Source organism: Helianthus annuus, chromosome 4, assembly GCF_002127325.2.
Source record: "Helianthus annuus cultivar XRQ/B chromosome 4, HanXRQr2.0-SUNRISE, whole genome shotgun sequence".
NCBI classification, from domain to species: domain Eukaryota; kingdom Viridiplantae; phylum Streptophyta; class Magnoliopsida; order Asterales; family Asteraceae; genus Helianthus; species Helianthus annuus.
In genome coordinates this window covers 203,315,345-203,329,631 of record NC_035436.2, presented here as the reverse complement: position 1 = coordinate 203,329,631, position 14,287 = coordinate 203,315,345, and the positions used below count along the sequence as shown (strand labels likewise).

The 14,287-nt window shown below is 38.9% G+C and overlaps 2 protein-coding genes across 2 annotated transcripts; one reads left to right on the top strand and one right to left on the bottom strand.

The window, feature by feature from the left end:
- Nucleotides 1-715: 715 nt before the first annotated feature.
- LOC110938046 lies at nucleotides 716-7,349 on the top strand. The gene is made up of 12 exons (XM_022180517.2): nucleotides 716-1,000; nucleotides 1,634-1,786; nucleotides 1,906-2,118; nucleotides 2,214-2,303; nucleotides 2,394-2,510; nucleotides 2,916-3,345; nucleotides 3,462-3,539; nucleotides 3,674-3,765; nucleotides 4,897-5,067; nucleotides 5,135-5,209; nucleotides 6,127-6,231; nucleotides 6,818-7,349. The coding sequence occupies exons 1-12, from the start codon at nucleotides 716-718 to the stop codon at nucleotides 7,133-7,135; spliced, it is 2,127 nt and encodes a 708-aa protein (XP_022036209.2). The 3' UTR covers nucleotides 7,136-7,349.
- A 1,452-nt stretch (nucleotides 7,350-8,801) lies between these two features.
- Nucleotides 8,802-10,774, bottom strand: LOC110938045. Its single transcript, XM_022180516.2, has 3 exons — nucleotides 10,553-10,774; nucleotides 9,331-9,452; nucleotides 8,802-9,251 (listed from the first exon to the last, which is right to left on the bottom strand). The coding sequence occupies exons 1-3, from the start codon at nucleotides 10,680-10,682 to the stop codon at nucleotides 8,928-8,930; spliced, it is 576 nt and encodes a 191-aa protein (XP_022036208.1). The 5' UTR covers nucleotides 10,683-10,774; the 3' UTR covers nucleotides 8,802-8,927.
- Nucleotides 10,775-14,287: the final 3,513 nt, after the last annotated feature.

Genomic DNA, 14,287 nt, shown 5'->3' with positions numbered 1-14,287 from the left:
TTTCACGAAGAACTAAGGTGTTATATTCATTTTTTTTTTTGTTGAGAATTTAACTTATTAAAGAGAATCTCACATACGTAGTTTAACCAAAAATTGGAGTCTTGATTCTTTTATAAAAAAAAATCTGAGCTAAGTCCAAACTGTGCACGCCTCTAAGTAACACACAACACCCCTGTTTATTTCAAACTTTTCTTGGTTTGTTAACCGAAAATAACCGACTTCATAACCGATTAACCGTAAACAAAGATTGATTATGGTTAATAGTAAAAACCGAACCAAACTGACCCATACACACCCTTATACGAGACAAGGAATTACTCATTTAGCATTAGAAATCATATATGAACATTTAGCATTAGTTGAAGGACTAAAATCGTAAATGTCCAAAAACAATGATTTGAAATCAAATTCGTTATTTTACGGTTATACGAAAGCCACCCCATATTCATAATTCATTTCGTTTCCGGTCACTTTCTCCGGTGTAATCATCGCCGGCCGGCCAAAACCACCACTATAAAAACCGAAAAACCACCACAACAAATAAAACCCACAAACCCAATCGATCTTCCCTCCATTGACCCAAAACAATAAGTCAACATTATTCAAAATGCACAACGACGACTTCACAACAGGCGTCGAAGACGGCCTCAGGCTATCAAAACGTATATACTTCGGCAACGACCGCTCGGTCGCAGCCCCAAAACCCGTAACACCGATGGATAAGGCAACCGGATCGTTATACCCAACGTCTCCTATGGTTTATGCCGTGATCATCAACCCAATGATTGTTGACAACCCTGATATGCCCAGTTATCAGCCTCATGTCCACGGACGGTGTAACCCGCCTGCGTTGATCCCTCTTCAGATGAATTCGATATCCTTCGAGGTTGAGTGTTTTCTGGACACCGCGTTTGTGTCCATGAGTGGTTCCTGGCGGGTGCATTGTGTCATGGGAAATAAAAAGTGTACTTGTCGTGTTGCGGTTCCTATGGGCGAAGAGGTAATTTATCGGTTTGGAGATTGGTTTTAGTTTTTATTCCTTATCGTGTTATGAATTTACATCGAGATAGTTGGTAAACGGGCAACAAGTTGCGCCGCTAGCCCTTTTTGAATAGCAATATTAAGTCTTTTAAAAACTACGTCCATAGATCTCGGGGTCATAACATTACTATGCATGACCCTTTGAACTCAACTAAGTAGGTCCACAGCCTCTGGCGCCAGAAAACCAAAAGTATCAAAAGCAAATAGGATAAACACGTGCTGGTTGTCAAGGCACGCTTTTTCGTATTTGGTCACTTTACCCGAAGCAGCCTGACCCACAGTAAAAGCACTACCCCCTAAGCCCACAAGCGAAAGTTAATTGACTGTTATGCATGATTTTATATAGTTGTGTTAGAATGTTATTGTAACTGTTTTGAATTTGACAGTCGTTAGTCAGATCGGTTTTGCTGTTCAAAAAGGGGTTGTGGCGAATGTTAAAAAATAATTTGTGTATATGGAAAATGATATAAGTCTTGATAATTTTCATAAATGAATGTGATATTGAAATAAACAAATGTGAGGTGACAAAGTTACAAACATTTGTTATTGTTAAGTTTGTTTATTTCTTAAACAAAATTATATTGGCTAACAGGGTTCAATTCTAGGTGCTGAGGTTGAAGTAGCGAGAAAATCATACTCGACTCGATTAGCATTAATAGACGAAAATGAGGAGGAAGAAAGTGAAGCCAAACCGGAAGAAGGAGGTCTTCTGAAAGCCCATATCTTTACTTTCACAATCCCACAGGTTAAAAAAAGATGTTTAAAAATTAAAAAAAAAAAAAGATCTTAAAGGCTGCTTATCGTATAATCAGGTTGAATGTCGTTTGAGTTTGGTGACGTTTTTTTTTTTTTTTTTTTTTTCAGGTTGATGGTGGTTCGAATCTTTCGATCAAAGTTAGATGGTCGCAGAAGATAATGTATAAAGATGGTGAGTTTATATTGGATGTACCTTATAGCTTCCCGGAGTATGTTACGCCTGCCTCAAAGAAAATCCCAAAAAAGGAAAAGATACAACTGAATGTTAACTGTGGTCCGATCGCAGAAGTTTCTTGGAGCACAACTAGTCACCAGCTAAAGGTGTAATTTGGATCGGTACTTGTAATTATTTATATCCTCTAATTTTACGGTTGACCAGTGCTCGATAACCAAGTGAGATTTTTGCTGTGTTCCAGGAACGAAAGTGTGAATCGGGGAAGTTGGATTTATTATACGAAGCACAAGTTCTTAAATGGTCAAATACAGATTTTGTCTTCAAATACCACGTAAGATTATCGTAAAGTATGTTTCGACGTATTAATATATTATCTAGTTCATTTTATAGTTGAACTGACGATAATATCGATAAAATTCAGGTTTCTACGACGAATCTATATGGTGGTGTACTTTTGCAGTCTCCACCAACACCGAGTTTTGATCAACGAGAGATGTTTTGCTTATATCTAGTTGCAGGACCCGATAAAAGTAGAAAGGTTGGTTTTAGAATTTGTTGATATCACTATCATATATGGCCACTAGGTAGGGATCCTGTACATTAATCCAGAAGTGTGAGAAGTGTATTATAACACTATATATAACACTATATAACACCATATAAACACCGTATAACAATATGTAACACCATATAACACCATATAACACTATATAACAATATATAACACTATACATCTATGATAGACATGCTATCAGACAAACTATAGTGTTATATTTGTTATATAGTGTTACATATTGTTATACGATGTTTATATGGTGTTATATAGTGTTATATATACTGTTATAATACACTTCTCACACTTCTGGATTAATGTACAAGATCCTCAATCTATGGCCACTTATAAATTTGTATATATGCCGACTAAACTTCGGATTGTTGATAGGTGTTCAGGAAAGAAGTTGTTTTCGTAGTTGATATAAGCGAAAGCATGATAGGGAACACAATCGAGGTAACGAAGAATGCGCTCATTGCAGCACTGTCGAAACTTGATCAAGAAGATTCTTTTGGTATAACGGCATTCAACAATGAGACTCAAGTATATTCATCGACTTTAGAGTCAGCAACTAACGAATCAATCATAAACGCAACCGAATGGATTAACACAACTTTCATTGCAAGTGGCGGTACAAACATGTCAAATGCTCTAGATCAGGCGCTAAAGATGTTTTCCGGGAGCAGCAAATCAATTCCAATGGTTTTCTTTATTACTGATGGAGCTGTTGAATATGAGAGACATATATGTGAAGACATACATATACAGTTACAAAACAAGGGGTCAGAACTGTGTCCGCGTATTAACACGTTTGGTATAGGTAATACTTTTGGTGCTAATTTATATATAAATAACAGAAGATAATAAACATTTTGTTCTAAACTTTAAATAATTAAATGACTGCCTTCATAAGCTTCGCTTCTTGTTTGCTTGCAGGTTCATTCTGTAATCATTACTTCTTGCAAACGCTCGCAATGATTGGCAGGGGTCAGTATTACGCCTCGTATGATGCCGGTAATTAATATTCTTGACATATTTTTCATATTCCAGTTTTTTTGGACTAAGAAAATTAAGAAGTTTCGGTTTCTTTTGAACATAATATGTACGAAAAGTCACTGATTGTATTTGTCCGATGTGTGTTTGATCAGATTCGATTGAAGTTGGAATTCAAATGTGGTTTTCTAAAGCTTCTTCTTCCATATTTGCCAACATTGTAATTGATGGTCTAGATGATATGGAAGTATGTTTGGCTAAATCTCTTGTAGAGTAAACTGGCATTTTGGTCCCTGTGGTTTGGGTATTTTTGTCATTTTAGTCCAAATCTCAAACTTGTTAAATCTAGGTTCATGTGGTTTCACTTTTATTGCCATTTTAGTCCAAAATTCAAAAACTCTCTTTTTTAACTGTTACAACCTGCCTATTTTGTCTTTTTGTTCAGGGGCATTTTGGTCATTTTAATTTTATTTATAACATCTGTTCATTTTAATTTTATTTATAACATTTGTTCATTTTAATTTTGATTTTAAAATTAATAGTCCAGAATTCAGAAAGAAGTTCTGCACCTCCTCTCTCTCTCTCTCTAAACACACCTGACTCTCTCTCCTCCCTCTTTATAGCACCACCACCACCGTCACCTTCTCCCCCTTCTCACCACCATCAACACCCACCCCACAAACACCACCTCTTTAGAGAGACAAGGAGAGAGAGAGAGAGACAGGGTGTTTAGAGAGAGAGAGCAGGTTCAGAGGAGTTTTATATATTAAAATAATAAAGGAAATGACCAAATTACCCCTGAGGAAAAGGACAAAAACCAGGTTTTTTTTTTTTTTTTAGAAATCTGACCTGATTTGAGATTTGGATCAAAATGACAATAAAAGTGAAACCACAGGACCCAGATTTAAAAAGTTTGAGATTTAGATTAAAATGGCAAAAGTGCCCAAACCACAGGGACCAAAATCACAGTTTACTCTCTCTTGTATTCAAGTTTAACTAAGGGTATACGGGGCGCAATCGGGGAGGGGCTCGGTGAACCATTTCCCCGATCGGGAACACCGCCGCCATCCCCGCGGGGTCCCGAATCGGGGGTGAAGATGGGTGTGGGGTTACCGAAGGAGAGAGGGGAAAGGTGGTGGGGCCAGCTTTGTTTCATCCAATCAATGCTTTCCTTTATTTTATTTATTTTTTTTTTTTAAAAAAACCCAATTCACCTAATAGGGGAGTGGCGCCATCAAATGGGGGTGTTAGGGGAGTTTAAGAGGGGAGTTGACGTGGCACACGGGGATTGGTTTGACGTAAGAGAGGGGACTCACCTATTAGGTGAGCACCCCCTTCACCCTAATGTTACAGTCTCTCATTTTCACTTTTTTCACAGGTTTATCCTTCAACCATTCCAGACCTTTGTTCCGAAAGACCGTTGATCATATCGGGGCGATTCAAGGGTAATTTCCCTGAAAAACTGAAAGTTAAGGGCGTCGTTGCTGATACAAGTGATTTCACTATCGACATTGATGTACAACACGCAAACGACATTCCTCTTGAAAAGGTGCCCTATAACCTCAAGTTATTATCCAAAACTGATTAAATGTTACTTATTTTATTTGATCAACCAGATCCTTGCGAAGAAACAGATCGAATCATACACGACAGAGGCATGGTTTTCACAGGATAAAGATCTTGAGAAGAAGGTCAGTGACACATAAGTTTAACTTTCAGAATCTTGATTGAATCTGTTAAATCAGTTGTGCTCATTTAAGCACTAAAGTATGGACGATTATGGCACCATAGTTATTAATAGTGATTGGCGGTTGAGAGCGACAAGCTACCTATACGCTACGTAGCGATAGCGATGAAATAGCAGGCGCTATTTAGTGTTTAGCGACGCACTAGGAGAAAATTTTAGAAATATTTTAGAGTTAAATGCCATTTTAGTCCCTGTGGTTTAGGTCATTTTGCCAGTTTAGTCCAAAACTTTCATTTTTCGCCTGTGGTTCCAAAAAGGTTTCACCATTGCCATTTTAGTCCACTGGGTTAACTTCATTCATTTTTTATGTTAACGAGAAGGGCAATTCGGTCATTTTATATGGCTGAATTGCCCTTCTAGTTAACAGAATTACATATAAAATGACCGAATTGCCCTTCTCGTTAACAAAAAAAATTTGATGAAGTTAACCTAGTGGACTAAAATGGCAACGGTAAAACCTTTTTGGACCCAAAAGCGAAAAATGAAACCTTTGGACTAAACTGGCAAAATGACCCAAACCACAGGGACTAAAATGGCATTTAACTCAATATTTTATATGTATATTATTATATCCAAATAAGCTTTTATATACACTGTTTTGTATTTATGCTTACAAAAAACCTAAAATACTACTGTTTTATACCCCCATAAAATCCCGCTATTTATATTAAAGCAGAAAAAAAAACAATAAAGAAAACCTAAAATCCGGCTATTTGCCTGCTATGGAGGCGCCAAAATCAAATAGCGACACGTGAGCGTTACGCTACACTATTCGCTATGGCGCTCGCTATGAGCGCTTTTAATAACTATGTATGGCACGCGTTATATGTTACTGAATACTGATTAATGTTTTGTGGGCAGGTAGCAAAGATAAGCCTAGAGACAGGTATTGTATCCGAATACACACATATGAGCTTGTGGAAGACAGAACCGCAAGATAAACCTTCAAAATCTGGAAAAAAACAGGTAACCTATAGCAAACAGGTCTTCAGCTTTTACATTTGAGCAAATTACGAAAATAGCCAAAGAACAGGGTTGACTTACGAAAATAGCCACCTCATGCGTCCTTGGAGTGGCGCATCACGGATTCAAATGTGCGGGATGCGTCTGGAAACAATGGGATGCGTCTTTGGAGTGAAACCCAATAGAAAATGGACACGTGGCGGCAGACTCCTCCAAGGGGTCAGACAGACTCCTCCAAGGGGTCAGACAGACTCCTCCAAGGGGTCAGACAGACTCCTCCAAGAGGTCAGGCAAACTCCTCCAACGAGTCAGGCAGACTCCTCCGAGTGTGAGATCCAAGGCGTCAGGCCTGACCCCTTGGAGGAGTCTGCCGTCACATGTCCATTTTCTATTGGGTTTCGCTCCAAAGACGCATCCCATTGTTTCCAGACGCATCCCGCACATTTGAATCCTGATGCGCCACTCCAAGGACGCATGAGGTGGCTATTTTCGTAATTCAACCCTGGTCTTGGCTATTTTCGTAATTTTCTCTTTACATTTCTTTATTAAAAATCAATTTATATTACAGATATTGTACAAATACATGCAGGGAAAAAAAGAAGCCGGTTCTCAAAACACCGAAGACCCAAAAACCGAAAAGATCATAGTGTTGCACCACCTCGGGCTAGGGTTTGGCAACACGATTGCAACATCCGAAAACATCCCTCCAGGTTGTGGACATAAGATACAAAACCAAACCGAAAAGCTCGTGACAGTGACTGGTAATTGCTGCACAAATGTGCTTGGCAAATGCTGTTGTATGTGCTGCATTCAAGCCTGTTCTAGAATCAACAACCAATGCGGGATTGTGTTGACCCAGTTATGTGGTGCTTTGACCTGTTTCGGCTGCGCTGAATGCTGCGAGTAAAACTGTAATGGATCGACATTGAAGGTGAAATACGGTGCTGCTTGAATGCTTGGTCAAAAGCAGATGCTTGTAAAAAAGAATACAGGATAACATGTATGAATAGGCAGTTGGAATAGATCAGTTATGTATGTAATATTGAGGAATAGAAAAAGAAACCGATATCGTAATTAAGCATTTAACATTTAAAACATGATTTGAAATATCATTAAACCGTTTGTTGACTAGGGTACAAAAGGTTGTCCACAGCAGTTGCTCATCAACAGGGGGGGGGGGGGGGGGCAGGGGTTTGTCTTTAATAGGCTAGGGTTTGCTATTCAGAAAGGGGTAGCGGCGCAGCTTGTTGCTCGCTTACCTGCGATATTGATGTAACTCGGCCAATCTATATATGAAATATAAATGTAAAAAAAAAAAAAATCATAGAGATTAAACAGTATTACATCATTCATTATTCTTTGAGTAAATTGTCATTTTAGTCCCTGAGGTTTGACCAAAATTGCCACTTTAATCCAAATAGTTTTTTTCTTGCCATTTTAGTCCGAATAGTTTTGTTTTCTGCCATTTTAATCCCTGATTTTTGTCATTTTTTGGCATTTTCATCGACCACCACCACCACCACCTCCCACCACCCACCCCATCACAACCTTCTATCATCGCCACCACCTGCCTGCACCATCACCACCCACCCACCCACCCCACCACCATCACCATCACCACCCACCATTCCACCACCACCGACCACTTTTTTGCCACCCACGTCATCAGCCAACACCACCGCCATCATCGTAAAACCAACAACCACCGCCATCATCTTCACTGTAAACCGACACAACACCATCCTCATACCATCGCACTTGCAAAAAAAGAAAGAAAAATGTGGTTTGACCAAAATTCACCTAAGTTGACTAACTTTTTTAATAGGCTAGGGTTTGTCTTTAATAGGCTAGGGTTTGCTATTCAGAAAGGGGTAGCGGCGCAGCTTGTTGCTCGCTTACCTGCGATATTGATGTAACTCGGCCAATCTATATATGAAATATAAATGTAAAAAAAAAAAAATCATAGAGATTAAACAGTATTACATCATTCATTATTCTTTGAGTAAATTGTCATTTTAGTCCCTGAGGTTTGACCAAAATTGCCACTTTAATCCAAATAGTTTTTTTCTTGCCATTTTAGTCCGAATAGTTTTGTTTTCTGCCATTTTAATCCCTGATTTTTGTCATTTTTTGGCATTTTCATCGACCACCACCACCACCACCTCCCACCACCCACCCCATCACAACCTTCTATCATCGCCACCACCTGCCTGCACCATCACCACCCACCCACCCACCCCACCACCATCACCATCACCACCCACCATTCCACCACCACCGACCACTTTTTTGCCACCCACGTCATCAGCCAACACCACCGCCATCATCGTAAAACCAACAACCACCGCCATCATCTTCACTGTAAACCGACACAACACCATCCTCATACCATCGCACTTGCAAAAAAAGAAAGAAAAATGTGGTTTGACCAAAATTCACCTAAGTTGACTAACTTTTTTGAATGGAAGCAGTGGGTTGGATGAAAATGACAAAACTCGGGAACTAAAATGGCAGAAAACAAAACTATTTGGACTAAAATGGCAAGAAAAAAACTATTTGAACTAAAGTGGCAATTTTGGTCAAACCTCAGGGACTAAAATGGCAATTTACTCTTATTCTTTAGGTACATAGAAACATAAACATGATCACATAAACAGACACCAAGCGGTTTAGGGAAAAACAGAACGAAGCAGTGCATATCAATCCTCGTATGTGATCAAAGAAATGAGCGATTCATGAGCAGGAAAACGCTTAACGAGTTCAGACCGTTTAGCCAACACAAAGTCGTCAAACTGGAAAGCAGGTGCAACCGTGCATCCCACCAAGGAATAATGTTCCTCCGCATCCCTCGGTGGCTTTTTCACAACTACTACATTATCGGTTGATATTTCATAATCTTTGGTGGGAAATGCTCCGAACCATACATTTGGTGGCACGGTATACTGCAACAGTTGGTTTGCTCCAATATCTTGTCCAATGCATGTTAACTTCAAGCTTCCGTCTTTATCATCTATTTCCAGTATCTGTTGGCCAATTATTTTTAGCACAAACATAACGAAAGAATGAAATAAAAATGACGATTTGAGATTAGATATCGATTACCGTAAGAGGTTCACCCAAATAGAAGTGCCATGTTTCTGCACTTGGAATACGATGAAGATGTGAAACACTCCCGGACGGAAGTAAGAAGTATATGGCTGTACTGATAGGACGATCCACCTTATCTGTTCATAATGCAACAATGATATTAATCATTTAATCAAGATCGTTAAACAAGATACAGCAAACCATCCATAACAATAAAACTATCCACACTAATTGTCAATCAATAAGCAACCAACCACTAGTAGTTAAAAATTTCACATTATTCTGATACGGGTCTGATCTAGTAGGTGGCCGATGGGCTAGAAAAATTTCCAACATAAGGAGCGCATAGGGACCCTTTACTCAAACATAACCCCTCATAACCCACTTCAATTATGTGTGTAGTGGATAACCCCCCTTCAATTATAGATATATATATGTATGTATATATAGGTGTTCTGGGCCCAAGCCATAAGGTATCTGATAACGCGAACAACAAAAATTTTAAACATGAATACGACTCGTTTAACTGCTTTATATCCAATGTCTATAAGACAGATGTATATTTTATGCACCTAGAAGGAGAAATAATGGATCCTAACTTTCAAAATTTGATTATTTTTAAAAATGTAAAAAATCACAAGGTATCTTTTCTGTTATCGTGTCTTAGCAGGTTACCTACAGGTTACCTATTGCCAGCCCTACCCATAATGCCCAGGGGGCAGTGTTCTGGGCGCTATGGCGCCCCTTCACCTCTCCACTAGGCATGCCCTAAGGAGCGCATAACTTTCAAAATCGTTTGGAGTTATGAGGCCCATAAGTAACGTACGGAAACGTCTCAATGAGTTGGATCATGTGACAAACCACCCCCAATTTTCTGACCCGAATTCCATCATATCTAGCCAGCCTTAATCTAGAAGATGTAGTAATTTTAGTGTTAGAGTAACATATCAATTTCAAAATGAAGTGAGCTGCTCATAATCTATAATCTTAAACTCAATCAAATCCCCTATCCTATCACAGCCTTCTTCTAATCTTTAATCCCCTTTTGTAAAGAATTACTCATTTCAAGATTTAACAAGTTTTCCAAAATTGATCAATAACTGCTGAAAAAGGAACAATTTTTCAATCAGAAATAAGAAGATTATGATGATCTAATAATGTAGAAGAATGATAACTTGATTGACATATATATCCTCCACAAGATCTGTCTAGTGAATAGTGAAAGTGGGTTACATACATTGAGGGGGAAGTTGAGAAGTGGAAAGGGTGATGGAAGTGTCTCTGAAAGTCTCGGAGAAGAAGCCACCTTCTGGGTGCGGTTTCAGATTCAACTTCACTGCAACTTCAGATGCTGTTGTTGCTGCCATCTTCCTCTTACTCCTCTTTCAAACACGGCGTTGGTAGATATTGAAAAAGATCGTGGTGAGTTGTCAACAGGTTTACCAACCCCCACACCCCTAACTAGTCAATAGTCATACTTACAAAAATCATTTAAATGGTTGCTACGGGTGTTTGTAAACCGTTGAAACCGAAGAAAGTCGGCCGCTTTAGCCGGTTCGAATATATATAGGGCATGTTTGGCTTTCCTTTTGAAAACTCATTTTCAACTTATTTGAAAAGGTTAATAAGTCAAAATTTCTGACTTATTAACTTCTTACCTCACGTCACATACAATCCAAAACACTAAAAGTCCTTTTTTACCTTTTTAAGAAGTGAATAAGTTAATAAGTTGGTAAAATAAGGAATCTCAAACACCCACATAGTCCAGTTCATGATTCGGTATGTATTTTTCCATAACATTCTCAAGGGTTTGGCCTGAAATTGTCATCAAAACCGACTAAACCAGACTGTAAACACACCTAGGGTGCAAGTTGTGACGTGCTCCAAATTACAATATAAATGAACTTTAGTTTTTTAACTAATCCATCTAGAGGCATATTTTGAAAAGAGAACACACCAACCAACCATATGTGTATTTTGAAAAGAGAACACACCAACATTGGTACACACGTTAACAAAGCTAAATGAGTACATGAAACTTTTATACCTATTAATTAACTTGTAAACATTTGGAAATTATGATAAAACAAAGCAAGAAATGAGTTAATTGTGACATCCGCAACATTTCTGAGCTCACACAATCTCGACACGTGTCTAGGTGACCTCCCCTAGAATGATTTTTAATAATACAGGGTTAAGAATCACGTGTAAGATGGTGAGAATTAAATTCTTCATAGAAAAATCGAATTTTTGGGATTCAACCATTTGTAACAGACACGAAATACCTAGCGACATGTTACGAAACATGGATTCGTAATGGGTGTCACCGATTGGCAACGGTCTATTACCAGTCTTCAGTGGCAATGTTTACATGTTAGTGCATCCTACCACCATTTTACCACCTCCCCTCCTAAGGGACGAGTGTTCGACCTCCTTCATTAATCCATTCTATACATACAATACACAATTAAACCCTGATGCGGGTGACAATCCCTATTCCGGAATGGGTTTCAATGGGATCCCGGTTGAAGATTATCGCAAGATTTAATAATATTTAATTCCTTAATTATCGAGTCTTTTATTAATTATCGTATCTTTTATTTTATTTAGTTTATTCATGTCTATCTTTAAGGTTGTTAGGGTCCAGTATAAATAGTGGTCTCGGTTCAATGTTTACGATCAGTTTTTGATTATTATTAAATGAAAAGAACTATGTTCTTTGAACCATTGGTTCAATTTATCATCTTTGATTAATCAATCGTTCTTGAGCCATTTGATCGCACACGAAACTGCATCAGGTGGTATCAGAGCTTTGGTTTTCAAACGGCTCGACGTGATAGCGATTATTCTCGTGTCCGTAGAATCGCCGACCGAGGCAACGGTAGAGATGGTCTCGATTCACATGCTCATGGTGAATATCGACGCCCTGTTCGTAGAATCGCCGACCGAGGCAACGACGGAGTTGATTCCGACCCACGGGATCTTAAGATCATGCGACTCCAACGACGAGTCCGAGATCTCGAGTTACAACATGAGATCATGCGACTCAAAAAACGAATCCACGATCTTGAGGCATCACCGGTATGGGAGGAAACGGAACCGGAAGAACCCGTCGGGGGTGAGTTGACCGCAGGGCCGGCCCTGGGGGTGGGCGGGGAGGACCACCGGCCAGGGCCCGATATTTCAGAGGGGACGCTATTTTTAGAAAAAACCCGATGTGTATACATAAAGATTTCTTTTTTAATGGGGTATACCTACACAAACACCAACATAGGCCCACTTACAAAACTATTCTTATGCTTTAGATTAGTTACTAATCCATTGACATTAGGTTTAGACATTTATTGAGCCCAATACCCAATTTCATTAAGGCCTAAAGGCACGTTTTTTGAAGCTCGAACAGGGTACACGAATTCTCAGGGCCGGCCCTGGTTGACCGGGGATGAGGAGCATCCTACCCATGGCGGATTTATCTACCACTCACCTCCTTGTTTTGATTATTACGAGGACGAAGAGGTGAGCCAAGAAGATTATTTATGGGTTACAAAGGCCTTGAACGGAGAAGACAGCAAAGAAAAAGACGTGGCTGATAATAAATCTGGTAAGTCTTTTCCTCACGTGATGATTAACAGATCTATTATGGGTCAATATATGGATGCCAAAACTACAAACAAAGAATATGATGAAGATGTTATATGCGACATCTGTGCATATAATTCATTCGAGGAGACTCGTTTCGTTACAGGGGGGTTGGGAAAGCAATGGGAAGGCCAATGTGTTGTGAGCAGAGAAACTTCTTTAGGGTCGTCAACCGAGCAACTAGCGCCTATTGAATCAAAAGCAATAGAAAGCAGTAGTCTTGCGATGGCTCCCGGTGGCGGTGTAGGAGCTAATGTTGGCGTTGGATCGGCTGGAGATGGTGAACCGGTCATAGAAACTCCTATCATAGTGCCGACAATCTTGGATGATTTGAATTCAAAAATTCAAAATGGGGAGAAGATTACGAGTGCTAAAAACTTGGGTAAAGATGCCGATAGTTATGATAATAATTCGAAACTTCCAAATGAAATGGCCAGTCAAAAATAATAAGTCTGCATGTGCCATGCATAAAGAAGTTACAAAATTAAGTATTGGGAAAATCATTCTTGATGATAAGTATGTGATAGTTGAAAATTGTGATCACATGCATGATTTGGATGGTAGAAATACACGTGGACATCAAGGTTGTATTTTGAATACTGCAAATGGTTATGATAATTTAACTTGTGGTCAAGAAATTAATTTACATGATGGATTAATTGATTCTGGTGCGTATTTGTTTCGTTTAAATCAAATAACTAAAGTTAAAAATGGAGGTAGTTGGCATGGATTATCCAACATGGTGATTGGGTTGTCGTTTAAGCCCAATGGCGGTAAATTCTCGGGAGATCACAAGCAAATTAAAAAGGGTAGTTGGGCTTTTGGTGTGGAGACTTTAAGAATGGAACTGAAGCAACTTAACATTCCTTTCGATCCAGATGGTTTTGATTCGGAGACAAAACTCGAGGACGAGTTTTTTTCTAAGAGGGGGAGAATGATGCGGGTGACAATCCAGAAGCTGAACCATTCCGAAATGGGTTTCAATGGGATCCCGGTTGAATATTATCTCAAGATTTAATAATATTTAATTCCTTAATTATCGAGTCTTTTATTAATTATCGTATCTTTTATTTTATTTAGTTTATTCATGTCTATCTTTAAGGTTGTTAGGGTCCAGTATAAATAGTGGTCTCGGTTCAATGTTTACGATCAGTTTTTGATTATTATTAAATGAAAAGAACTATGTTCTTTGAATCATTGGTTCAATTTATCGTCTTTGATTAATCAATCGTTCTTGAGCCATTTGATCGCACACAAAACTGCATCAAACCCTCATTCCACCTCACATCCAACCAAGTTTTCTCCTAAAACCCTAGCTTAAAGCTCTAGTCAA

Bases quoted from the DNA above. Each gene is read 5' to 3' on its own strand.
- LOC110938046 (XM_022180517.2), top strand. From the start codon at position 716: ATGGATAAGGCAACCGGATCGTTATACCCAACGTCTCCTATGGTTTAT. The intron at 2,304-2,393 runs GTAAGATTATCG...GATAAAATTCAG, and splicing joins ATTTTGTCTTCAAATACCAC to GTTTCTACGACGAATCTATA. The intron at 2,511-2,915 runs GTTGGTTTTAGA...GATTGTTGATAG, and splicing joins GACCCGATAAAAGTAGAAAG to GTGTTCAGGAAAGAAGTTGT.
- LOC110938045 (XM_022180516.2), bottom strand. From the start codon at position 10,682: ATGGCAGCAACAACAGCATCTGAAGTTGCAGTGAAGTTGAATCTGAAA. The intron at 9,453-10,552 runs GTATGTAACCCA...CATTATGAACAG, and splicing joins TTCTCAACTTCCCCCTCAAT to ATAAGGTGGATCGTCCTATC. The intron at 9,252-9,330 runs GTAATCGATATC...ATTGGCCAACAG, and splicing joins ATTTGGGTGAACCTCTTACG to ATACTGGAAATAGATGATAA.